This window comes from Lytechinus variegatus, chromosome 17 (assembly GCF_018143015.1).
Source record: "Lytechinus variegatus isolate NC3 chromosome 17, Lvar_3.0, whole genome shotgun sequence".
Taxonomy (NCBI): Eukaryota; Metazoa; Echinodermata; class Echinoidea; order Temnopleuroida; family Toxopneustidae; genus Lytechinus; species Lytechinus variegatus.
Genome location: NC_054756.1, coordinates 10,749,014 through 10,776,894, shown reverse-complemented (window position 1 = coordinate 10,776,894; position 27,881 = coordinate 10,749,014). Strand labels below are relative to the sequence as shown.

General features: G+C 36.5%; 1 protein-coding gene across 5 annotated transcripts in view; it reads left to right on the top strand.

Moving 5' to 3' along the window:
* Positions 1–27,881, top strand: part of LOC121430748 (focal adhesion kinase 1-like) — a 139,549-nt gene that overhangs the window by 10,876 nt on the left and 100,792 nt on the right. For all 5 annotated transcript variants that reach the window (XM_041628128.1, XM_041628129.1, XM_041628127.1 and 2 more), the window contains exons 3-7: positions 17,495–17,712; positions 23,507–23,682; positions 24,212–24,299; positions 25,212–25,354; positions 27,518–27,572. In XM_041628128.1, coding sequence (XP_041484062.1) covers positions 17,617–17,712; positions 23,507–23,682; positions 24,212–24,299; positions 25,212–25,354; positions 27,518–27,572 — 558 coding nt within the window. In that variant the 5' untranslated portion in view covers positions 17,495–17,616. The remainder of the gene's footprint in view (positions 1–17,494; positions 17,713–23,506; positions 23,683–24,211; positions 24,300–25,211; positions 25,355–27,517; positions 27,573–27,881) is intronic.

The window sequence follows — 27,881 nt, the reverse complement described above, 5'->3', positions numbered from 1 at the left end:
CCTAAACACGTAATTTCCATATTCTGAAAATGCACCCCTTAACAAATATTGGCGTGTGAAACCTTACCCTTAACAAGTATTGGAAACAAAATGATACTCTTGGCAAATATTCCCTGAAATGAACCCCTAAACAAGTACAGGAATGTTTTATTGCTACGGGTCCTTCAGTCGTCGGCTTTACCTTATTTGGTTTAGTACGACCCCACCTTCTACACCTCGTGCAAATAGGACTCTAAACACGTAGTGTTGGGGCAAAAAGACATCCTTTATTAAACGTTTTAATTTTGTTTTATCATCCCTGCAAATTCGACCCTAAACACGTAATTTTCCTAGCGAAATAGATACTCTTTTTTCCTTATTTTTGTGTTTTTGACACCCTTATCACGTTACATACGTAACGTGCCCTATCGTGGAAAGGACATCCTTTTTTGGTCGCGCATGGTATCCACTCGTCAATGTAAGTGGGCCCCCCCCCCCCGGACCTACATACAGTATCTGTTGACATGTTATTGACAGAATGTTAACAGAGGCATATCTGTACATGTACTATTACTACATGTACATTCATGTACCCTATATGTACATGTACATATAGGGTACATGAAACCCCTCTACATGTACATCACATGAATGAAGGCCTACAGTACATGTAACATTAAACAGTACTGTGAAAACTATTTCTCACTCCACATGAAACCTGAATGATTTAGAAATTTTGATCTAATATCCATAATTCCCAACAAAAATATAATGCAAAATTCCTAGGGTTTTATTTAAAACAAAAAGCTAAAAAAATAATGTGGAAACAAACTATTAAATGCATAATGTTGTGATGCATTTTTGGATGTCTGGAAAAAATAGTAACAAGGCTTTGTACATGTATGTATACCAAGTGTGCAATTGATGAATCTTTTGTTACAAGTATGAAGTGTACTGTTATAAATACATGTACATTCAGCCTTTGTGTCCATACCCACATTCTCCAAACACAGTGCATGTGTGCAACCGACCTTGACTTCTTTTGTATCATCTTTTTCTGAGACTGAATGAGCATCATGAATCCCTGGTTATCTGTCATTTGTGATCGTAGATAGTCCAATTAGGATATTCATTGAACCAATAAACTTGACTCAAAGCTTTCTATTTCATACATTTAGTTTAGATTTAAAGGGAAGGTTTATCCTGATCATAAATTGGTATTAAAGCAGAAAAAATAGTAGTAAAGTTGTGACGATCGAAGAATAACAGAGGACTTGATTTTTGTGACAGCACAAAAAAGCAGCTACTCCAATACTATGTGATATGAATGATATTCCCCCAAATGAAAGAAAGAAAAAAATTCTCAAAAATTTAAAAGTGATTTTGTGTTTGGTGGATGTATGAGACACATAATTTCATGCAGTCCCCTTCTACATATCACATTCCATTCAAATTTAGAAATTATTTCATGTGGGGAAACTGGTTTCATACATCCGTCGGCGTCACAAATTAAAAATGTAGGCCTACATGTATAGACAAAATTCATATTGTAACTCTCTGATAATCCTTTGGTGGATTTTCTCCTGACCTTCACCAACATTTTTTCCTCAAAAATGTTCTGCTTTTATTGATATTAAACCAACTTTATTATTATCAGGGTGAACTTCCCAATAACCAGAGATTGTTGAAAATATGCATGGGTAAAAAAAAACCTGTTCGAAAAAACATGCCAATATGCTTTATGCTCACAAGCAAGTTTAAGGGCAGTGCTCAGTGGGACAAATTGAAAAAAGGATTGAAATTTGTCAGCATTCCCAGAATAGTTTAATGGTGTGAATTACATTCAAGCCTCCCAGACAAAACTCAGACTCTTGATGACCTCTGTTCATGTGTGAATGAATTAATACTGTTTCACAGTGAGCATACTGCATGTACATGTATGTAGCAGGTTTTATACACAGAAAATGCAGATTCCATTCCAAAGAAAATTTGCCAATGACTGGTATCCCAGTTGTGGTAAGATCTCAAACAGAATCCAATAAAATTATCACCCAAGTGTTTGTGTTTGTGCCAAATGGCTCTGGAAGAAAGTGCCTAATTTCTATTAAAGAAATGTGAAAAAACAAGCACGGAAATGACAGAATTCCATCAAATGTCAGGTATTTTTTTAAACAATATAACACACTGTCTTTTCTGTGTCAGTGATAATCAGAATTATAGAATTTGAGCTGTACAAAGATTTCATGATTTTACAAAGATAAGTTTATCATAGACATGATATCGTGACAATAAATCTTGATTTTTCTTTCTCATGATATAATTGTTTACTGCAAAGTACAGTACTTTTTTTCATAAAGTCCCCAAAATTGATTGACCACAGATTCTTGATTATATACTAACTTGCCTGTGAGTAAAGAATTGCCTATTGCATGTACTTGCCTAAATTTGCATACATGTAATAAATACAAAGTATTTTGAACTTCCAGTTATAATGCCCATATCCATGTACAATGATTCTGCAAAATTTTGTGGATGTCCTGAGAGGAATATGAGGCCAATTCACTTTGCCACCCCAACATCTCCCTTGATCCATCCAAAACACACAAGACGGTGCTGCACCATCCCGTGTTTGCTGAATCTCGAGATTTTAGCCCAATCGGCCCTCTTCCTGATTAATTTCGAGATTCAAGAAACCCCGTCTCCACCATCGCAAGAAGAACGATTCCTGCTCGAGCGAGGCATCGATGCATTAAGGTCTGACGCCGTGAATGAATAATCCCGAGTGCGTCTGCACCTGCGAATTAGCGCGATATTTTGTAAAATAGCGTGCAGTTTTGCAGATAATCCCAAGTTGACTTGTGATTGCAATCTCGAGATCAATCCTACGAAATAGTGCGGTAATTGCTTCTCCATCGCAAATAATCTCGAGATTGTTCAGATCGGGATTATTTGCTGGATCAGAAATATTGAATTTGAAAACTTGGGATGGTGCAGACGGCCTACAGAGATGTTTCACCCAGACAGAATCTGATTACTGGTACTGGCCGATCGATCTCCCAAAGATGCTCTATACTGTCTGTCATAACAAACTCTGTTTCCCTTTTCGAGAATGGGGAAAGATCTCTAATAATTTATCTCAAATGTGATATTGGTCCCTCCTTGATATGTACATGTATTTTCACTGAATAAATACAAGAGACATAGGCCTACATGAAGGTCTAATGTAGAGCTCAACAAAATCATAAACTGATATTTTCCTCTGCTAGTCCTACACTTAATACTTTATCAAATTCTGATAGAAAAATCTATTTCCCAAATCAAGAAACCTGTATTTTTGCCATGGTCAGTTAAATTGAAATCTCCTCAAATTTTGTGCTATTGTATACTTACACATAAATTTTCTAGGTTCTGCATGTACACGTACTATACATGTAGCATGATGGAGTATTTGATGAAGTTTGTGAGTGATTTTCACTAACAAATTTGCTCTGAGCCAATCAGATGCAAGGATTTCAGTAGCTTGTAACAAATAGTAAAAATCACATTTGTTACAGGGAAAGACCAGCTCTGCAGGACCACAGGACCAAAATGTTGGAAGTCAAAGTAAAAGTTATTTTTCTTTAGGCAGGTTCATTGGATAGGTTTGTCATTTCCATGGTAACCATGTAGATATACTTGTAAACAGACCTAGGAATGGATCAGACATGTCATGTAATCTTCACTCACTTTCACGGGCGAGTTGTACTCCCATAAATCTCTTGATGACAGATCCGACTACGCCCGGAATGCTGGGAAGAAGTTTGAAGTAATGGATGATTCTTGGAGTATTCTTGAAATATATCTTCCATCCTTTCACACTGGCTAAATAATGGAATTCTTGATCAGAAATATCAGGGGCCCATTTCATTTAGATTTGTTTACAGTTTGCACGATTTCTACATGTAATACCATTTATAGCCAATCAAGTTGAATGATTTCAGTAAATTGCAAATTCAAAGACAAAAATAAAGAATAGAACATAACATTTTAATAAACGGAACATGTTTCGAGATGTCGCACCTCATCCTCAGCCTGAAAATTATTAACAGAGTCATTGTTGATACAGTTAATAGGATGTCAAGTAAAAATTTCAAGAATGTACTGTACATGTAGTTACACAGAATTACAAGACCTGTGAATTCAATTTGGAATGAAGTAAACAAAAATTACAAAGTCTATGGATTTATCAGATAGGGGTGGGTTAAATTAAATGGATAACATTAATGAATTACATTACAAAAGATTACAAAAGACATTAAAATTTTACAAAGTCTATGGATTTATCAGATAGGGGTGGGTTAAATTAAATGGATCACATTACAAAAGATTACAAAAGACATTAAAATTGCAAATTCGTTAAAAGAAGTTTTGTGAAACGGGGCCCCTACTTGTACATGTAGATGGGATTTTCTGTGATCGAGTGAGCACATGTATGAACGCTTCTATTGTGTGATCAGTCACGTTGAAATGTCTAGTCTATGATCATCCGCATGCCTGCATGTTCAATGCATTACAAATGTAATGTAAATAGGAAAACGTATGCTACTTGAATAATGATGCCTCAATTGCCGTTGTTGGAGATGGCAATACATGTAGATAGCGTTTGGAACGTTCTTTAGACTGGAGCTTGTACCATGGTTTAAAGAGAAATGCCACTAGTTGCAATAAACACTGATTTCATGAGAAAGTCTGTAAAACCAGGCTTAATTGTCAGTATATCATCGAGGATCTAGATGTGGTACAGTTACATAAACTGAACTTTTTGAAATCTTGAAACCTACGCAGAAAAATATTCACACTGAAGATCACCAACACAGATAGGCACACGTGGGACAGTGTATTATTATTGCTGGAATAAAGACCCGACGGAAGTGACCAAATCTGCGCTTATTTTGCTTATTTCTCAGCAATTACACAATTTCTTCCAGAATCCTTTGGCACATATTTTTATTCATACAAACAGACACTTGGGTGGTCATTATATTAGATTCTGTAAAAAGTCATTTTGAGATCGTTACCAATACTGGAATTTATCTTTAAAAGCCTACTCTCTGCTCTCTGGCCATCTCTTTGTCCATTATGAGCAAATTGTCAAAATATGTAAAATGTGTTGGGCTATAAACCAGGCGTGAATCCAAGGGGGGGGGGTACTACATTCTTCATTTTTAAACCTAGAGAGGGAGTAATTTTGCCGTACAAATTTGAATAGCATTTTTGGTCATAAGAGAAAAGCTCTCAGCTACATACATGTACATAAAGTAATGTTCAGTCCTATGTCAGGGCTCCACACTAACCCATTTTTTCTACTGGTCCAACCTATTCATGTCGGACCAGTAGATACCCAGTTTTTCAAATTTTTACTGGTCCGAACCTAAAATCTACTGGTCCCAAAAAGTAAAGAAAACATTTAAAAAAAGGCGCAAGTTTATTTTTCTAGCCTTTCGTGACCCCCCCCCCCCCGTAAAACGAAGGAATGAAGGACAAAAAGAAAGCAAGACAGAAACGAAGAGAGTAAGAAAGAAAGAAAGAAGGAAGGAAAGTCAGAAAGAAAGGATGGAAGGAAAGGAGGAAGGAAGGAAAGAGGTAAGGAAAGAAGGAAGGAAGGAAAGAAGGAAGGACAGTAAGAAAGAAAGAAAGAAAGAAAGGATGGAAGGAAGGTAAGAAAGAAAGGATGGAAGAAAGGAGGAAGGAAGGAGGGAGGAAAGAAGGGAGGAAAGAAGGAAGGAAAGAAGGAAGGAAGGAAAGTAAGAAAGGATGGAAGGAAAGAAGGAAGGAAAGGAGGAAGGAAGGAAGGAAAGAAGGAAGGAAAGAAAGAAAGAAGGAAGGAAGGAAAGTCAGAAAGAAAGGATGGAAGGAAGGAAGAAAAGAAGGAAGAAAGGATGGAAGGAAGGAAAGAAAGAAAGAAGGAAGGAAAGTCAGAAAGAAAGGATGGAAGGAAAGAAGGAAGGAAAGAAGTAAGGAAAGAAGGAAGGAAGGAAAGGACAGTAAGAAAGAAAGAAAGGATGGAAGGAAGGAAAGTAAGAAAGGATGGAAGAAAGGAGGAAGGAAGGAGGGAGGAAAGAAGGGAGGAAAGAGGGAAGGAAAGAAGGAAGGAAAGTAAGAAAGGATGGAAGGAAAGAAGGAAGGAAAGGAGGAAGAAAGGAAGGAAGGAAGGAAAGAAGGAAAGAAGTAAGGAAAGAAGGAAGGAAAGTAAGAAAGACAGAAAGAAAGGAGGGAGGAAGGAAGGGAGGAAAGGAAGGAAAGTAAGAAAGAAAGAAAGGATGGAAGGGAGGAAAGGAGGAAGGAAGGAAAGAAGGAAGGAAAGAAGGAAAGAAATAGAGAAAAAAAAATTAAAAGAAAGATTGAAAAGAAAGAAGGAAAGAAAACAGGAAGAAAACAGAGGAAGAAAGCTAAAACTATTATCATAAATAATTTGTTTCTTTTTTGGCTCAATTAAAATAGCTACGAAAAGTCAGAAACCAAGTGTATCAACACACACATAAATGCATATGTGGGGCTATATGTATTCAGACGATACCACCCGAGACCCGATCTGTTTGAACCAAACAGAAGTGAAAATTTACCCTTTTACTGCTTACAGATGACAGAGTTACTTCAATTTTTAGGAAATATGGACATTATAAGAGCCTTTCATGAGTATGAACCGTGAATTTTGACAGTTCTGTGAGAGATTTCTGCCAGAGTTTAGCCAGGCTTCGTTCGTGCGGCCAGTGGAGAATTCACCATGTGGATTGTGTGGCTGACTACATGTACACTGTATGTACGCATGCTGTATAGTACTCTAGTAACACGTGCGATTCATTCTGTGTGTATTCTGTGTGTGAATTGCAGAATTGAACGGGGGGAAATGGTTTGCTGTGAATTTGACCATTTCTGGAAAAGTTATTGGCCCAACAATGGTTTTTATTACTGGTCATGTCGGACCCTTAAATCTTGCTATTTTTGGAAAAATTACTGGCCCGACAATGATATTTTTTACTGGTCATGTCGGACCAGTAAATCTTCCAATTTCTGAAAATCTACTGGCCCAACAGCGATTTTTACCGGTCTGGGACCGTCGGACCGCCGCTAGTGTCGAGCCCTGCCTATGTGTATGTAAAAATATGCTTGACAATTACAAAAGACTTTTTGCATAGCAGTCTTTCAAAAAATGTGGAGCAAATCGTGATGCCAGGAAAATTATTCCCTGCCAGAGCTTGGAAAATCAGCTTTTAGACCAACATATATCAAAGTAAAATGTGCAGTACCTGACAAATTTGTGAAACGAGAAAACACAGAGTGCCATGCAAGTGTGCATCAATCAGCTGTACTGTATTCTCCGTGTTATAGATTTTATGCAAATATGAATCTATGCATATGCTTTGCCATCAGGTATTCTGGGGCCTGTAACATGAAACTTAGCGATTGATCATGAGACCGATTTCCACAATTCATTGCACTGACTACTGTGTATGATCAGTCATAAATATCAGCTTGAAGATCAATTTGTAAGCTTTATCTCACAGGGCCGCCCTGGGGACAACCAGGATGCGTATATAGAGCTTGGTATGAATTTCCTCTCTAGAGTACGCCAGAAATGAGTTGCTATGGTAATGGGCATCAAGTGGTTTTTCAAATGGTGAATATGAGGCTGGAGGGTAGCGGTTAGTTTGGAATCGATTTCGATGGTTTTTTGCTCCACTGCGGTTTAATTCAGTGGTCGATATTGAAAGATTTATTTTAAAACGACACTATTAAAGGTCCCTCTGAGTCTGAGAATGTAGAATAATATAATTTAGAGCATAAATGGTTTGGATCATCATCATCGTCTCACTGTATGTATGTACATGTACAATATACATGTAACTGTACCTGTACTGCTTTTTTGTGGCAAACATAAAATAAGAAATAATTATTTTATGTTGGAGCTTGATGAAATGTTTTTTGTATTGCCTATTTGTTACTGGTGCAAAGTCTGGTTGGTGATATTTGTTACCACTTTGTCTTCTCCCTATTTTTGGAAGGCATGTTGAAATGTAGTGGAATACACTATACATATAGTATATTTTGTGCTTAAGCTGTACTGTACTACACTGTAGAAGCGGGGTGTCACCCCGCTTCTACAGTGTATGCCTCACAAGATATATGTGAAAAGAGAGCAGACTGCAAAAGTGCTGAGGTCTGTGAAAACCCAAAGTCAATGGAAATTTGAAGTCATCTTTACTTCGGTGACAATAAAAAAGAGCAAGCCAGGGTTCAAACCTTTTTCCTCCCCATTCTGGTTGAGCTAAAGAATACTTCTGTATCACTCACATTGTGCCCACGTGAGGTCTGAAGTAAATAATGCTACTGTATTAGGTTACACTTTCCCACATTTGGTTTCAAAGTGTGGTGAAAAACCAAAGATAGCCTATACTGTATGTAGGGGGGGGTGGTAATGAGGTAGGGTGAATTATAGAAGTTCATTTTATGGGATGATGAGGGAGGATGGAAGAACATGTGTGCTTAGCAAGCCTGTGGATAAAGAGAAATTTAGAAGACTATGGAGTATTAGAAAAGCCAGTGGCCAGGAGAAGGGGTGGAGGGGGGGGGGGGGGGAGGGGTAGTCCAATTCCCAATTTGTCCCCTTGTGAGAGGAAAGCTAACTTTCTTCAGAGCCCAGCATCATGGGAGAACAAAAAAATCACATTAGCTCCACCCCCTCAGTAATTAAAGGTGGACTTGGCTGGAGGGAGGGGGGGGGGGGGTTATGTGACTGGACTTAGGTGGGAGGGGTAGGAGTCACCTACTATTAAAACCCACACAATTATTTAAACCAAGCACATCAACAAAATGTTGAATTTGGTGTTTCGTCCATGTATCTTCAGGTAATTTTTTTTTGTTGGGAATTGGGAAATTCTATCGATGATGCATATATCTGCATCAATATCATTAAATCTTTCAACCATGACTTGGTTTAAAAATAAAATGTTGGAATTTTAATTTTGACATTTATATTTTTGGCATATATTTTTTTACCTATTCCTGCTTTTAACACCATTACAGAAGCATCCTTTGCCATTACAATTACATGTATCTTTCTACATGTAGGTCAATATTGACCACCCAAAATGATAGCGATTTTTTTATCGTAACCCCCCCCCACCACACCACCCCTACCCCTACTCACCTACTGTAACATAACTGTGTTCACCATTCATAAACAGTAGAAATAATGGGTTGAATTCCATGCACTTATATGGTAGATAAAACTTTGCTCATTCTCTTGAAGAATCAAGGACTGTCTCACGCTGCTTTCACACCTGGTTTTTGAATTGAAAAATATATGAATTACAAATTTTGTTCTGAGCTAAAAATACTTTATTTAATGCATTCACGCAGGCCTGCCTTTGCCAGGTAAAGTTCTTGTATATAGTGATGACCCCAAACAAGACATGTGCATTCCATTATAAAATGTATTTCTTGGAAGTCAAATTTAAATCAGATTTTTCTATATATTACGGGGGCCCAGGTAATATTTTTATACTGGATGGGTATGAATACACCTTCAGATCTAGTCTAGATCTGGATGTTGGAGAGTTATTTATTTGGAAAACCCTACACTCATTCATCCGACGCCTTTTATTCACCGGAAAATACTGTGTGGGATGAAAGAGTGTAGGGTTTTCCAAACGAATAACTACCAACGTCAAGATCTAGACTAATTCAGATCGAGCGTTAGGCACAAATCTCTCATCAACAATCTTTATCCTACCATCTTCATCCACGTTTCCTTCTCATCTCCTTAGCCCCTCCCCCTTGGTCTCTCTTCTCTCATCCCTTGTCTTTTGCTTTGTGGGTCCCTGTTTCATGAAACCTTGAAATGTGCATTTTCTTGAATAAGTTCACTATCAGCTAATCAAATTGAATGATTTAGTAGCCTTAAAATGTAATTGCAAATTTGTTGCTGGAAAACAAGTACTATGAAACAGGGCCCCCACACTTCCTTTTCTTTTCTTTTCCTTTCTTTCCTTTTCACCTCATGTCTTATCCTTTCTCTCACTTTCTTTCTCACAGCTTTGTTTCCCTTCTCCTACCCCTCTCTTTCACATCTTTTGTTTTCATGTCATCGCTCTGTATTTGTATAGTCTCCTACTCTCCTTTCTAAATTCTACTATAAGTACATGTTCTTTTCTCTATTTCCTTTCTAGTTGAATATTTCTGTATCTTTTCTGTTATCCCCTTCCCCCCATCATATTCTCTCTTTGCTTCTTTTCTTAATATTTATCTTGAAAGGTTGGAGCTATCATAAACAATGATTCAATTCAAGTTCTCATATTAATGAAATGGTTTTTGTATTATGGAAGATACCATGAAATTGTCGTATTCTAATATATTTGGCAAAGTATTTCCAAGAAATATTTCTTTTGATGATCGTAAATGTCAGTCTCATTTGAATACATAGTTTTTCACATTTCCAATCAATATGTTTAATAAACATTTATGTTTTTAAAGTCATAGAGTGGTTATCAGGGTTTTGAATTACAGAATTTGAGCTGACATAAAATCGACCAACCCCATCTTCCATACACCGTGCATATTTACCAAGCATTTGCTTCCTGTTGTTGGCTTTAAAAGCCATAATTGAAAGGGAAAGAAATCACTGTGATCCTGGAAGATATTTTTGAAATTACAATCTTAAATTACATGAACCAGCAGTAATTGAGGAAGAAACCATCATTGCAGTCCAGAATTATTGGAGGATGATTGTCTTGCTGAGATTCAAGTCTTCTTGCTTGTAAATTTGTCTGCCCAAAACGTGATAGCCGTCACCATCAATCATCGGCCGCAGGAAGATTGGTTAAGTCCCTGGAAATGAAGAAGACTTCTTCTAGGCTACCTTATACCATACAAGGTTTCATCTCCATGTTATACTTACCAACTTATCCAGCTATTTTTTTTCAATTAGGGTGTATTTCTGCTTCCTACATGTATGTGCTTTATAGGGTGAGTACTAAAACACTCTTCCTACACTGCAAAATGCCAGTTTTGATTTAACACCAGCCTGGAATCTATATACAAATGTATGTCCACACTAGAGAAGTATTAACAACACCATTTTGGTTTTGGTCTAACACCAGATAGGTGTTTATAGTATACAACACCAATTAGTATTAAAACAGCATCGGTTTGATTCCAAACTGGTGTTGTTTCAATACTTCTCTGGTGTGGACATGGATGCATGTAGATTCCAGTCTGGTGTTCAATCAACACTGGAGTTTGTGCAGTGTAGAAGATCATTGGAAAGGTTCTGGTTTGGATGGGCATGAATGTGTAAAATATTCATCAGATATTTTGTAGCCCGAAAAAGTTAGGGGAAAATTTACAGGTACATTTGGTTGATTGATTTGGTTTGAAAGCACTAGGTACTTGCAAAGTTTAGGTGCAGTATCATACGCTCTTGAATAGTTTGGAAATAATTGCAAAATAAAAGTGATATTTCTTTTTTTTTTTGGGGGGGGGGGGACAGTTATTGTGAGTTTTCAGCTTGTATTCCAAGGTACTGTCAGCCGAAACCTAAACTGAAATATTGAGATGCTTTGCTTATTTTATTTCATTATCAGTTCATTTTTTACTTCAAATATATTGAATGGGGTTGCTTTGTAATTATGAAGTCTGAACTCTTGATTTTAATATAGAGTAGACTTTTTTTAGTATTTCATGTAGCAAGGAATATGGAGCTTTATCAAAACTATTTTCCTGTATGAACTATCTTCCCATTGTTAGTCTCAATATAATTTTAAGCTTACCGTAACACATTGAATGAATCCTTATTTATATCCCTGAATGGAATGTGCAATAAATCTGTTAGCCTCCCACTAATCTAGGAGCAGTTGTAACCTGTACAACCTTCCTGCTTGAAATGACTTCATATCTTACGCTGAAGGGAAATCGGCTTGACCAAATGTAAACAATAAATCACATTTTCTTTAGTGCTAGAGGAGACTTACCTGAAATATGCAGGTCTGATAACATTGCTAAAGTTTTATTAATAGTACATGTAGGACAGAGACTGAAAGATTTTCATAGTTGATGGTTTCAGAAACAAGTATTTCTTTCTTACGTATGTATACAAATGTGTTATGGAATTTTGAAGGGCAATTATTACAAATTGCAAAGTATCAACTCTGAGCACTGAGAGAAAGAGAGTGGAAGAGAGGGATGGAGATAAATTATAGAAGGGGGGGGGGTATAAAAAGTATGGTGAGGAGGAAACTCAGAAGGAAATCAGGGGGAAGAGGGTGCATGGGGAGGGGGAGGGGAAGACAGTGCCATTGGGGAGGGGGGGGAGAGGGTGCAGTAGGGGAAGGGGGGAGGCGATACATCGTACAAAATTGAGATGAATACAGAAAAAGAAAAGAGGAGAAAAACAAAGAGGATGCATGTGTGATAAAGATGTGAATGCACTGCTGAATAATATATATCCATCGGTCCCCTTTAACTCCCTTTTTTGATGCAGAGAATGTTTTCATATCTTCTGCTGATAAGACTGGTGTAAGTACACATCTTCGGAGCCATTTAACTCTTAGAGGGGAATCCAATCAACTAGGGGTTAAGGGTCATTTTATGAAAGCAACAGGAGATGCGATAGGACATCTTTCAGCTCATTCAGAAGATACAGTATCTTAAAACTACTGTAAAGATTTATAGCACTGCATGACTGTCTGCCCATAGAATTACCATACATGTATACCACTTCATATGATGTTTTGGTGGAGTTATAAAGACAGCTACATGTACATATACACATTATCGAGCCATATCCTTGCTGGGGTGTTAAAAGATTGTTTTTAAAAAAATAATATTTTGTATTTTTGATAGAGATGTGGAACTTGCAGCAACCTTTAAGAGTAAGTTAGTATTTTGTTTGAAAATATTTTCCTGTAATTCAGTATTAAAAGACAGCTTCCTTTCACGTTCTATTGTCATAACAGTATTAAGAATCAAAGCTTACATACTGTAGAACTTCTGATTTGTCCTCAATTTTTGTAATCATGTTTCAGCTATTAAATGATTTTTATCAAATCTTTCACAAGTTTTGATAGGTTTGGAATGTTTAGAGTATAATAAAAATAGAATAGAAATAGTTTATTGAACAAAAAAATCATTCGTGGCCCAAAGGCCGAATTACAGATTTTCATACAATAAAAGCAAATTATATACAAATATATATAAAAATTACAACATAATGAAAACCAAGAATTAGAAACACAATTCCAAAATTACTTTAACTTTTAATAACTTTAAATTTATGCTGTTCCAGAGCTCTCGATTCCTAATATACAGTGACAATTAACCTTGACATTTAAAAATTTCTCATGAAGACAAGTTATTTTTTGCTGCAACTACATACATGTACATAACTCTTTGTTTTGTGGACTAGGAGCACTCTTGAACGCTGCAATTGTCATGCCACTTTTATGTCAAGTGGAGAGGTTGACAGTGTTATTCACTCCACACTCTTGAATGGTCCTCATCATCAAAGTTGGAATAATTGCATTCAGCATTGACGGTGTGGATAGAAATACCCAAGGATCATATTAATCACTGCCATACCTCAGTCTAATCTTTGAGTGTTATGGATAGTCTCGTTATAGTTCTCACATCCATTTTTGGAAATTCTGTATTCCATACATGTACATTAATAAAAAAATGCCTTCAATAAGGAACATACATGTACTTTGAATGTGAACTCTATTAGAGCTATAATGGCGTCACTTTGCTTTGCTATTTTAATTTTTTTTTTACATGTACATGTCGGTGCTGGGTAGGGTACATTTACAGTATATTGAAATCAACATAATGTTAAGAGTCAAACTTGCCTTTTGTCACAATTGCAGGAAATTGTGAAACACAACATGCTTTCAAATTTAAAACGAATGCAATATTTTTAATGCATCAGGTCAAGGTTATTATTAATTGATACCTGGCTTTGGATAAAATGTGAAAAAGGTCATTGGGCCTATCGATATTCTGGAGCGCAATCCATCAGCATTTGTTTTTAGATCTTGACAACTTTGTATGGTTTTGATTGGCTGAGCAGCACTGTTACCATGGTAGCCTGGTCTTAAAACAAACTTTGTAGGATAATGAATGAATCCCAGAAAGATCCATGGAAAAGGATCCAACAAGTCATCATAATATAGGTATCCAGCATTTTTATTTATAGAAACAATGCAATTTATTATTAAACCGCTTTATGTTGAATTATTTTACGTTTCCCCAGGGTTCTGTAACACAATAGCGATTGATCGTATGTTTGATTTTACATGATTGATTGTACATTGTAGTCAATGCAGTCAATCATAGAAAATTGTTCTATGATCATTTCTAAGCTTTGTGTTACGGACCCCAGATCACTTAATATAGGCCTCACGTGTGCAATGTTGAGTTCATAAATTTTCTTACAAGTCAGCACAAATCCTCATTGAAGGGAAAAGATAAAGGCCTTGTAGGGAACATCATCTCCGAGAGGACTTGGCTGTTGAGCTGGGAGTCGTCTGCTATAATTGAAAACTGCCCGATGGGATCTATTTTGGAGCCCCCCTATCAGTGAAATTTTAATTGAAGCTATAAATGTCTACCCTACAATATCAAAGGATTTTACGATGCATGGCTCATCAGCGGAATGTGATAGTTTGTTTATGATATGCGATATTTATAGCGGAGCTTCTCGACTTGGTATATATACAAGGATTTATCCGTCACTGATATTTGTCGCAGCAAGATTTTTAATTGAAATTTTGTTTTTGTGTGTGTACATATGTATTCATTTAGATGTGATGAGAGTTTGCAAGCATATGTCATCCCTTTTTTTATAGTGACAAAATTCAGACATGCAGACAGGGCAAATCGTGTCCTCGGGCAAAAAGTGCTTTATAAATTATATACAGCTACTATTATTTATTAAAGTTACGGTAGGTTTGTATGTAAACATTAGTTTGTTACTGTTAGCAAGAGTGAACTCCCATGCCTGCGCGATACAGGGCATATACTGAAATCGGCTTGCACATGAAATTATGACATTCATAATAATAATAATAACGGCATATTTACCCAGGGTAACCACTTCAGTTCCGAAAACTTCTCCCAGCGGGCCCTGCTATTATGATCGGGCGCTTGAGCATTCAAGGAATTTCTTCCTGTACACAATCAATATGTTTCATGAAGTGTTTTGATCATTAATTAAGAAAAAGAGGTATGATTGATGAGTAATTTTAACCTGTTTTTGGATGTATACACAATATTTGCATGCGATGGTAATGCCCTCTTGTTTACAGGGGACAAGGGGCTTGGAGCGATTTCGCCCCAGAAATGCTCAAAGGATCCCTGGAAAACAAAACAGAGCCCTGGAAAATCCCCATTCACTGTTGTTTTATTAAAGGAGAATGAAACCTTTGGACCAAGATAGCTTGTGTGAAAACAGAAAAATCAAAGAAACAGATCAACGAAAGTTTGAGAAAAATCGGACAAATAATGAGAAAGTTATGAGCATTTGAATATTGCGATCACTAATGCTATGGAGATCCTCAGATTGGCAATGCGACAAAGATGTGTGATGTCACTCTTGAACAACTCTCCCCATTACTTTAGTATATATTTCACTTAAATTGCCTCTTTTATTACATCTATCAGTAGAACATGTATTCTTTCTATAGGAGGGCATGCAACAGGGCTCGAATTAAGAATTTAAAGGGGCAAGGCCATTTTTTAAAAGGGCACTTAAGGGAAAGGGCAGGCAGTTTTCACTTTATGGGACATCCAAGGCCACCAAAAAAAGGGCTTCAAGAATAAATGCACTTATCAATGGGGCACATCATGACATGCACTGGATTACCGCAGGGCACCAAGGCCACAGCAAAAAAGGGCAGTTATTTTGGCCTTAAGTCTACAAATATTTTAAAGGGCATCAAGGCCATTTCTGAGGGCATCTAAGGCCATGGCCTTGGATGGCCTTGGATTAATTCGAGCACTGATGTAATACAGAATTTTAAAGAATACATCATGGATAAAGAGTTTGTATCACCATACGAAAAAGCAAAAAGACACATTTTCAGGGTATTTCATAGTCCATCAAAGGGAAAGTTGTTCATGTGTGACATCACACATCCTTGTCGCGTTGCCAATGGGAGGATCTCCATAGCATTAGAGATTGCAATATTCGAATGCTCATAACTTTCTCATTATTTGTCCGCTTTTTCTCAAACTTTCTTTGTTCTTATTCTTTGATTTTGCTGTTTCGACACAAGCCTACTTGTTCCAAAGGTTTCATTCCCCTTTAAAGCTTTATGTTCAGGTTACTCCATAGGCACTTGCCCGAATGCCCGGGGCAAGTAAAAGTTAAAGTCGGGCAAGTGTTTTGAAGTAAAGACCAAAACTTCTTGTTTGAATTGGGCAAGCAAAATCTCAATCAGTAGAATGACCTAAATTTGGTCAAGGCGGACAAAATAAAATCACTTTGGAAAAAGAAATGCAAGAACAAGGTACATCGGTTCATGTCAAAAGAGAGAAAAAAAGGTCAATGGTTTATAAAACCGCAATATTTTCTTTTGAAGAGGTAAATTTTTTTTTCTAGGATTTCTTCAGGCAAGTGAAATAGATTTTCGGGCAAGTATATTCCAACTATGAAAAAAATTACTTGCTCAGCAAGGGCAAGTGCTTCTTAAAAGTTATGTAGCACCCTGATGTTGTAGATTTACACAGTAATTTTTAAAAAATAGCCCCCCAAAAAAAATAAAAAAAGGAGTTTTTTGCCCACTTGTGCAACATGGTCTACTGACAAAAAAGCACCACTCTGACCTTGAAAAAGGGTTGAAAATAATAAATGACAGATATTTGAACTTGATTTCATCTTCTAGGAGGTCACAAATGAATGTTCCCTTGTACACTACACAATGCAATACATACAATACAATTGTTGACAAATCAATTGTCTTCGTCAATATTTTTTCAGTGGCTGTAGCCTAAAGTGCAACGCCAGCAGTCGTCATAGTTCGGTCTTGTTGAAGAAGACTTGGGTGGGTGCATGCTGTACATGTAGGCTATAAACTATTTCAAAAAATAAAAAAGAATTATACTGTATAAAAATTAAAATAAACTTAAGGGCAAAGACCAGGAATAGAAGTCAGCAACATGTATTTGGGTGCTATCTACATATAGACTCTGTGCACTACAGTGCATCTTGGAACTAAATGCATCCAATTCTCAAATGTATTGTATACATACACATGTGCATGTAGTTTGGTTCGTGTTTGATTGTGAATTGTTCTCAATACATTTGTTTTTGCGTAGGATCTGCCTTGTATACATGTACTTGGATTGAAAAAAATAATTTCTCACATATTCTTTTGTTTCTCTATTAAATGTCCATCAACTGGCTATTTTTTTTAGCCCCCTGAATATAGCTTTAAACCTATCAAAATGCTTGTAATCAATTTTTACAAATAATTATTTTCAGATGGTTTAACTCAATCAGTACTCATGGCCGACCAATACTTACTGAGGGACCAACCACATTAGGCTGGAACATTCATCATAGACAATCTATAGGAAGGTGAGAGACAGTGTTAACGGATCAAGATGGCTTCCAAGGCTGGGGAAAAGATGATGCTAAAGGTTTACCAACCTAATGGGAGCTTCAACTCCGTCAAATGCATGGAAACTACGGATATAAAGGTAACTTTAATTCTATAATGATGGATTCAGTAATGATGATCATGATATTTGATAATAACAATGGTGATTATGATGATGGCAATGGAGATGATGATGCTGCTGATGATAATAATGATAGTCATTGATGATGATGATGCTGTCATCATTGATTGATCACCACCATCACCATCACCACCACCACCACCACTACCACCACTACCACCACCACCACCACCACCACCACCACCACCACCACCACCACCACCACCACCACCACCACCACCACCACCACCATCATCATCATCATCATCATCATCATCATCATCATCATCATCATCATCATCATCATCATCATCATCATGATCACCATCACCATCATCATCATCATCATCATCATCATCATCATCATCATCATCATCATCACCATCACCATCACCATCATCATCATCATCACCATCATCATCATCACCACCATCATCATCATCATCATCATCAATCACCATCATCATCAATGACCATGATCATCAACATTTATAAAAGGAGAAATCATGAAGATGGGGTTGATGATGATTTTCAGTCATTTCAAGTACAGGTATGCAAATGTTGGTATTTCGTGCATAGTAAACCCTGCCCCACCACATTTTGTACATACAGGGTGTATGTATTTAGAAAGGCAAATTATTGGGAAAAACAGTATGTACACTGTCACACCGTATTTGCCGGTGTAAAGGCCGCACCCGTGATTTTGCGAATTATCTTAAAAAAAGGTGGAACTTCGAAGATAAAACAAAGTTCATGTAAATAGAACTAAGGAAATAGGAATTGGGTCATGACAGGTCAGTGAGACGGTTTTGAAATTGAAAACATCCTGATCTATTGAAACGTTATCATGGTAGTTTGGCATTGTTGAGGTGTGTATTCAGGTTTGATTAGATTTGGCACAAACCCAAAGATTCATGGTATAATGCAAACAGTATCAATGAAATCAAATTGTATGCTTTATTAGGGCCTGGGGAGCGTTTCATGAAGGGACTTTGTCCGACAAGTTCTGTTTTATCGGACAATTACCATAGTAACAGTACCTCTCAGCCAATAAGAATCAAGGAAAGATGTCAGATCTGACAACTTGTCGGACAAAAATGTTGATGAAACGCCCCCCAGGTGGGTGTTTCATAAAGCTGTTTGTATTAGATACCTGTATGAATGACTTTACGCACGACCAGTGACCCCTTCTTGTGCTAGATGAAACATTCCTATGTCATTCATTAAGGACATGTAGGAACATGTTCTAATTGTTCGTAAAGTTGTGCGTAACAATACAAGCAGCTTTATGACACACCCACCTGGCATTATACTGGTCCATGAATGTATGCAGACAGTTGTAGATTTTTTTCTTCCATGGCTTTTATTTTTATCTTTATCATACATGAACATGTACATGTAACTACATGTATATCAAACTATAGGGCGTAAACAAAACAATTTTCTGCAAAACCCCTTCAAATTCATAATTCATCAGGGAATAATTTTCCTTTACAAATTTGAATAGCATTTTTGGTCATTTTTTGTCAAACAGAAAAGCTCTTAACTATTAAAGTAATGTACAGTCCTATGTAAAAAAATATGTTTTATGCATAGCAGTCTTTCAAAAATGTGGAGCAAATTGCGATGCGATACCAGGAAAATTATTCCCTGTTCATACTATAGATAACCAGTTGCTAAATTCCCCTTTAAATGAAATTAATCTTGTATCAGATATTTGTCAAAGGGCTATTAATGTGGATGTTACCTCAATAAGCTTGCATTTTTTTTTTTAGGAAAATGCTGCTTTGCAAAATCAAATACAACCAAATTACAAAATGAACAAGATCTGTCCTAAGGTAGAATTTAGATTCTTCATTTGAATTCTCTTTTCTGTCTTCACTGCTTAAGTTGTGAATATTCTGTTATTGACGCTATGATTTATTTCACACCCCCCCCCGCCTCTATGCTTTCCCTTCGTGCATCCAGTACATGGCATAATCTTAGATGGATTTGTTTAGAAATCTGGTGGAAATTGGATTCTTACTGCACTAAGCTTTCCCTCTCATCCATGAATCACTGCTCTAGCGCTCTGTTTGAAGTCTTAATGTAAGAGCGTGTGAGTAAATTAAAACTTGGATTGTAGATGTACATGTACATGTAGTACGGCTTTTTATACTGCTTTTCTTCACTACTTTTCTTCACTACACATACTTTGGTTCAATAGTGGCTTTTTTCTCAAACTAGTAAACTTGAACATGAGTTAATATTTATTACCTCAATTTTTAAAGAATGATAATCCCTGTATGCAGGGGGTGGGGGCGTGTAGGAGGGCAGTATGCTGTCCCCCTAGAATTTCAAAAATTACATTTTTTACTGAAAATTTTCAACAAATTCACCAATAGTGTGCACAAAATCATTCAATTTCAATTTATAAAGAAAATGCAAAAGTACCCCTATGACAAGCTTGGTGACTTTGCTCCCTGGCGTTTGAGTTTCTTTGAAAAGTTTTGCAAGTCTTGCCCCCCCTGAGCATACGTTCCTGATCCTTATCCTTTTTGAACTACATGGACATCTTGAAATAGTGTTTATTTTCAAACTGAAAACAATATGAAGCCTGTGTAGCTACATAGATTTTAACTTAAATTTCCTATTCTTGTTTTGTGAAGTTACTGGAATTTTCACCCCCTTTTCCAAGATTAGAACAAAATACAAAAAACCCCATGTTTCTGGATGGGATGAATGGGGGAGGGGGGGGTATTATAAACTGATGGGTGATGAGTGACCGTCTTTTTAGTGATGCATTATCGGCGTACATACATACATGTACAAGAAATGCTTGAAACATGAATCATTCTTCGCTCTGACTATTTTTTCACCGAACATCCTCCTGACTCAGAGTCAATGGGGTTCCACTTCAATGGTTGATGGTGTAATGAAAGGTAATGTAGAGAAATGGAAGAGAAAGGGAAAAAAACTAGACTGGGCAAGATGGAGTGGAGAAAGGGGTTTCTGGTGGGGGTGGGGAAGGTATTGAAGTGGGGCATGAAAGAATTCTGTATTTTCCAAAATCCCCAACAATTGATTGTCTTTTTTGAATTGTGATTATGATATGTTCATAGGACATTTCATTTCATGCACATCTACTGTACTAGGCTTATGCATCATGAATGTGATCGGTTTTAGGATGTTAGGTACATGGGGCATGAAAAAATTCTTTTTTTTTTCTCCAAAATCCCCAACCAATGAATTTTCTTTTTTGAGTAGTGATCATAGTATTTTCATAGGAGATCGTACATGTACACTGTATGTCATTTCATGCACATCCAGGCTTTTAATGCATCATGAACTTAATTGGTTTTATAAAAGAGATGTTAAAGGAGTATAGGCCTACATGTAGGGAGTGGGGCGTGTGGGGGGGGGGGGGGGTTAGCAAGCATGAACGTGAGCATGACATTATAAAAGGAATATTAAAGGAAGGAGTGTGTGAGGTGATGGGGGGGGGGGTAGCATGAATGAATTCTTCATTTTTTTATGAAATGATTGATTGAAAATAAATAGTTACATGTGCATGTATGAATGCAGGCCTTTGTGTATCATTACATGGAGACCCAAGATAAACAGAGAGAGATTCATGTAGAGGTGGGTGGGGGGGGGGCTGAGGTCCATATACCAGAAAAATTTAAACGGGAATGTCAATTGCAGGGACAAAGACCAAATGAAATGATGAGGAAGAAGGAGAACATTCAAATGTAAACGAGTAGAGACAGGGAGCGGAGAAGAAAGTTGATAAAAAAAGAGAAAAAAAAGGAAGAAGAGCCAAAGGCTCTTTTTAATACAATTAAAATCAGCAGTAAATCCTAAACTTGATTAAAAGCTGGGCACGTCTGTCACCATTCCGGTAATGATTGCCGCTGTGCATAAAAACACAAGACAAAAGAGAGACAAGGGCAAACATAAAGGGGTGATGGTTGGATTAAAATGGTGTAAATAATAGATGATTGATTGCTGCTAGGCATGCTTTCTTGGCTTCCCAGACAGAACGAATGAATGCTAACGTGAATCATGGAGCTCTTTCTTGATGAATTGATGTCTGTGTTTACAAGGAAGTTGTCGTTGAAGGAGATTCAAAGAAAAAATACCGTGTGCTCTCCTCGCTTGAATGCATTGTATTGAATGGCCCATACAGTATTATCTACCAAAATTGATGAGGATGGCTGTTTCGTCAATTTATGATGTTTCCTTTTCCAATTTTGAAGAATATTTCCATTAGATCTATTTAAAGTTCACATTTTTTCATGCTGAAATAGGAGAAATGTTTTTAAAAAATGTTATTAATGAACTACATGTACTAGGAGAATGAATTTTTTGGAACAAGATAGCTTGTGTGAAAACAGAAAAATCAAAGAAACAGATCAACGAAAGTTTGAGAAAAATCGGACAAAGAATGAGAAGTTATGAGCATTTGAATATTGCAATTACTATTGCTATGGAGATCCTCAAATTAGCAGTGCAACAAAGTTGTGGGATGAAACTGAGAGGCAAGAAGAATATTTTCAATGATGTACATGGAAAATTTGGTAATGTTTGAGGCTTCAATATAATTACAGGAAGTTTATGGTTCATGTTGTTGTGAATTCATACATGTATATGTAACATGTAATAATTATCCAGTATCTTTTCGTCATTTTATGCTCGTAAATTATGAGTTTATTTTGCGGGTGTGAAACTAACTCTTGATTCCTTGCCTACTTTCACTTGAATGACTTTCATTGATACCAATGGGAATAGAAACAATCTGAAAAAAGTCATGATCATGATGAGTGGCTTGTGACTCACAAATAATTCATGGACATGTTTTACTTGTGATATTCATTTCTGACTTGGGTTGCATGGCCACACGCTGTGCCACCAGGAAATCTGTCACTGGGTTTTAGGTTGATCCCCCCAAGAATAAAACCATGTCTGGTAGCATTGTCTCTTGATGTCTTCTCTCAGGACAATTATGTCTTTATATATATTTTTTCTATATTACTAGGTTTTGTATCTGTATATTATGTGATAACAACATGAACACTGAAATTTATCAAAGGAATCTGAAGTAGTATCCTCTCTAGTTTAGAGTTATCCTCTGATATTTCATGTTGGGCTAGATGTTAAAAAAAGAGTTAAAAAAGTAGATTTATCTTAAGGATAAATGCCAGTTTTTGTAAAAATATCAAAATGACTTTTTACAGAATCCAAGATAATGAATACCCAAGTGTCTCTTTGTATGAATAAAAAATATGTGCCAAAGGATTATGGAAGAAATTGTGTAATTGCTGAGAAATGAGCAAAATAATCGTGGATTCGGGCACTTTCGTCGGGTCTTTATTCCAGCAATAATAATATACACTGTCCCACGTGTGCCTATCTGTGTTGGTGATCTTCAGTGTGATCGTATTTCAGCTTTAGATTTAATGATTTCACAAAGTCCAGTTTATGGAACTGTACCAGATCTAGATCCACGATGATATAGTCATACTTAACCTTGGTTTTACAGACTTTCTGCTACTTTCATTTAGCTTTAATATTTATCTTAATATTTTTCATTATTTTGTCTTTCTCTAGAATGTTATCCATGCTTTCATGGGCGAAAGGAGAGCGTGCATTTGAGAGTTCCTGTGCTATGCAGCCTTAGTGTATCTCAAGAAAGACCTTGGTTACATATGTATCTTGTAAACCCAAGTATCGGTTGATGTTTAAAAAAGAAGCAAATGTTCAAATTTCTTTCTTTTTGTTTTGCCTTCTTCAGAATGTTATCCATGCTGTTGTGGGCAAGTTAGCGAGAGGAGAGCGTGCCTTTGAGAGTTCTTTCGCCGTACGGCTTCAGCATACCTTATCCGAGGAGTGCCATTGGTTGCACCGTGACCTCACTGTTGGCCAAGTCAAGAAAAAATATGAAGCATATCACCCTGCCATCGAATGGAAGTAAGTTCTTGTAGATCTTTTATCATTTAAAGTTATTTTGAAGAACATGTAAATGCTATAATTTACAAACCGGTTTTGAGGATTAATTGAAGAAGTGCCAACTGCGACGGATTCACCGTAATTAATCCCATTTTATTGTTCTTGTTACAGCATAACGGTGAACAACCAAAGTGTTATAGAAAAAAAGGCTGCAATGTAAACACAACAACCAACTTGTTACCGAAAACTAAAAATCAATACATGTAGGCTGTTACATAAAAGCATTGTCTAGTTCTAGACTTTTTATTTATGGAATTGTTTATTTGTTGACCATAGACCAGACTGAGTGAGCGTGTGACCCTGAGGTCCTTGAATTTTAAGAAATTTTGTCACAGACATCATGTTCATGCCCCCCAATTTTTTTTGGCTCATTATGCCACTAGTAATCATATGTTATCTATCTGTTTGTTCTGTAATGATTATTGTACATAATATCAGAAACTCACAAAGAACTTGCTCAGTATATTTTCCATGTCTTCTACTCTTGTAGATATGAGCTGCGTGTACGATACTTGCCTAAAAACTACCACGAGCTGCTCGAGAAAGATAAAGTTAGTTTCTTCTACTTCTATGACCAGGTAAGACCAGACCTAGTGGGTCCAGTATCACAAATCTCTCTGACTGATCGGGGGGGGGGGGGGGGGGGGTGATTTTTATGCAATCAATCAATCAATGAAATGAGCCTCCTCAATCAATTGATATTTAATCATTAAGCTTTATTTTACAAGGCTCTGGGTTCTTTAACACACAGCTTTAATAGTAATCAATCTTATGACCAATTTTTAAGAATGACTGTACATTGTGGTCAATGCAGTCATTGTGCAGTGATTGTTAGTTGTATCTAGTGATCACTCACTAGACTTTGTGTCACAGGGCCCTATTAACCCATATGATAATGTCATGCAATAAACAAAGGTGTTTTTGACAGCCTAAAAGCTTGCCTGAGGCTTTCCAGACATAGGCCGTTATATCAATTGAAAGTAAATCATTTATAAATAGCGTTTTACTTTATAAAGCAACATTTAAGCGAAATTTGAGCAAAATATTTTGAGCAAATCAAAGTTTAAGCCAAATGCGCGATGTATGTGTGTGTACATATATGACTGCATGTATCATGTTTGTAAACTGCACCAAGCCAGACTTTATTAGATTATCTTGAATCTTGAATCTTTAAAATTCTGGATTATGTATTGAAGTGAACACTAGCCCAGGGCCTTGTTGCTTAAAAGTTACCGTTGTGGTATAAATTTGGCCATGAACTTGAATGGAAGACTTTATTTTGATTGGCTGTTGATCACCATCATTACCATGGCAGTTACTGTTGAATGGCAAAGTTACCATAATCGTAACTTTTATGCAACATGGCCCAGCTCACTATCCTAGCCTTGAAAAGGCTACATTGTGCGGACTGTGTCACAGAAGTTTTAGTGCACATGTACATGTATAAATACTTTGTATCTCTCATACACTAATATCTCCTCATTCTTTAGGTACGGTGTGATTACATGAATGAGGTCGCTGAGTTGGTCGATCAAGACATCTCGCTCCAACTCGGCTGTCTAGAGATGAGACGCTTCTTCAAAGACATGCCACAGATTGCCCTGGACAAGAAAGCCAACTTTGACTACTTAGAGTAAGTGAGGATGACTGGATACATAACAACGATGATGATGATGATGATGGTGATAGTGATGATGATGGTGGTGATGATGATAATGATGATGATGATGAGGATGATGATGATGAGGATGATGATGATGATGAGAATGATAAGGATGATGATGGTGGTGGTGGTAATGATGATGATAATGATGGGAATGATAAGGATGATGACAGTGATTATGATGATGGTGATGGTGTACAAGTTCAAGTTTATTTATTAAAAACCAAAAACATCACATCATAATCAAAATAGATGTACATACAACGTAAATGAGTACATGAACATACATCAATCAGACTATAGCATATACAAATTGGTTTTAGGACCCCTTTAAAAGCAAAGCTTGTGAGTAGGGCCCTGGAATACTTATGATTATTAACATAAAACATAGGATATACTAATCTACAAGATACAAAGGAGAGAGAAAAAAATGTATAAGGTTAAGATGCTAAAAATAGAATGGAAAAAAATATTAGAAACACACATATATACACAAACCCACACACACACACAACCACATCCACCCACACATGTACATACTAAACATAGATTCTGAGTAGGTCATCAACTTAAATGCAAATACATCAACTTAAAATACATATTGAAGGAAAATAATCAAAATCTGTCAAGAAAATAAGTTTTGGATAATCTTTTGAACATGAAAAGAGTTTTACTATTTTTTATATCAACAGGTAAATTGTTCCACTCTTAATACGTGATATATGGAAGGAGGTCAGAGCGACATTTGTTCTCGCAAATGGATGAAGAATAAGATCTTTGTGACGTGTATTATAATTATGTATTTTTTTAATTCTGAAGAAATAATTTTTGTAAGGTACATTCTTGGGGCATTGATTGTAGTTTGAACATGAAACATTGCACAATTAAACGACACAAGTTTTCTAAGTGGTAGCATTTTCAGACGAAGAAATAATGGAGTACTTGGATGTCTATAATTAGAATTTAAAGTCGTATTGCCCTTTTCTGCAATATTCTCAATTTATCAAGGGGGATGATGATGTTGATGTTGATAATAGTAGGAATTAATTCCTGCCAGGTACCTGTTAACCTTACCTGGGTTGAGTGCAACACAGTTTTGAGAAATGTCTTGCTGAAGATTATATGGCAAAAATTCAAAATCATTTGAAGGTTGAGAAGAAAGGAAAAGATACTGTATGTATCTAGTATTAGTAATAAGAGATGATTCATGTATTGGTACAGGGTATCAATTGGCATGACAATTAGAGAGATGAATTTCTCCTTCATTAATTACAGTCTACCCAGACAAGAACCCCTGCAGGCTTAGGGAGAGGATTAAGAGGGTTATGATATGTGGTAGGATTAAACTGTCTGGCATTAATCCCCTGCTCCTAATGGAGTGCAGAGATTAGGGCAGCTAAGTATGTCATCTGCAATCAGAAGCCAAGTGAAGTAATGAGAACGTCACAATTGTTTGAACATGTGCATGTTCCCTAATTCATCTGATCATGGTTGTTCTCTTTCCTTCTCTCCATCTCTCTCCCTCTTTCTCTTTCAGTCTTTCTATTCCCCTCTATATCCCTATCTTTATATATCATTTAATTCTCTTTCTCTTTTTCGATTTCTATTTCTCTTCTCTTTCTATTTCTCTTCTTGTTTTTCTCTTTCTTATCTTTTTATTTCTCATCTTTCTCTTTCTGTATTGAATACTTCTCATTTTCTCAATCAGAGTCTCCTTTTCCCCCTCAAGGGATTCAATTGAGTGGAGAAAACTGTGTCTAGGCTTAAGCCTCTTTTTTTATTTCACAGGTTGATGGTTGTTGAGTGGATGAAGGGGGTTATCTGCTGCTTTGTATTCTCCATCTGTGCTGATGTTTTGCTTGAATATTATTTTTTTTTGATGGGCAGTTGTTACCAGTCAGAGGAACTTTCACAAAATCTGTGAATACCTTTCCTTGAAGGTTACTGTTTCTTTATTTTCTTTCAATGATACAGTATATATTAAAGTTGTAGGTATAAAGGCAGAGATTTGTGGTGTTACTCTATCAACTGTAGGGAGGGGGGGGGGGGGGGGGGGTGAAAAGCAGAGAACCCAAGTACATCTACCTGTGAATTGCAAAATATCCTTCTTTTGTTTGTTCTCTATTCCTACAGAAAAGAAATTGGTCTCAAGAGATTTATACCTAAGAATGTCATTGACAATACAAAGGTAAGTGCCAAATACCCACAAAATTTCCATCAGTCTGAAATACTTGGATTGTTTAAACATCATGTTCAAATGTTAGAGAAAACAAAATATGGGTATGTGGTTGTTGGCAAATTATAGAATATTATTTTTACATATCTACATATCTATCTTTTCAGTCTTTCCAATATATGGCTTTATGGATTGATATATCTACAAGGCAAAACAACATCAATCTTGTTTTGTAGAACGTTTGAACATGAAGTGAAAACTAAGTGATAATGTTGCATATTTTTGTTTGTATATTTGATTTGCAGCAAGCATAGTGGTCAA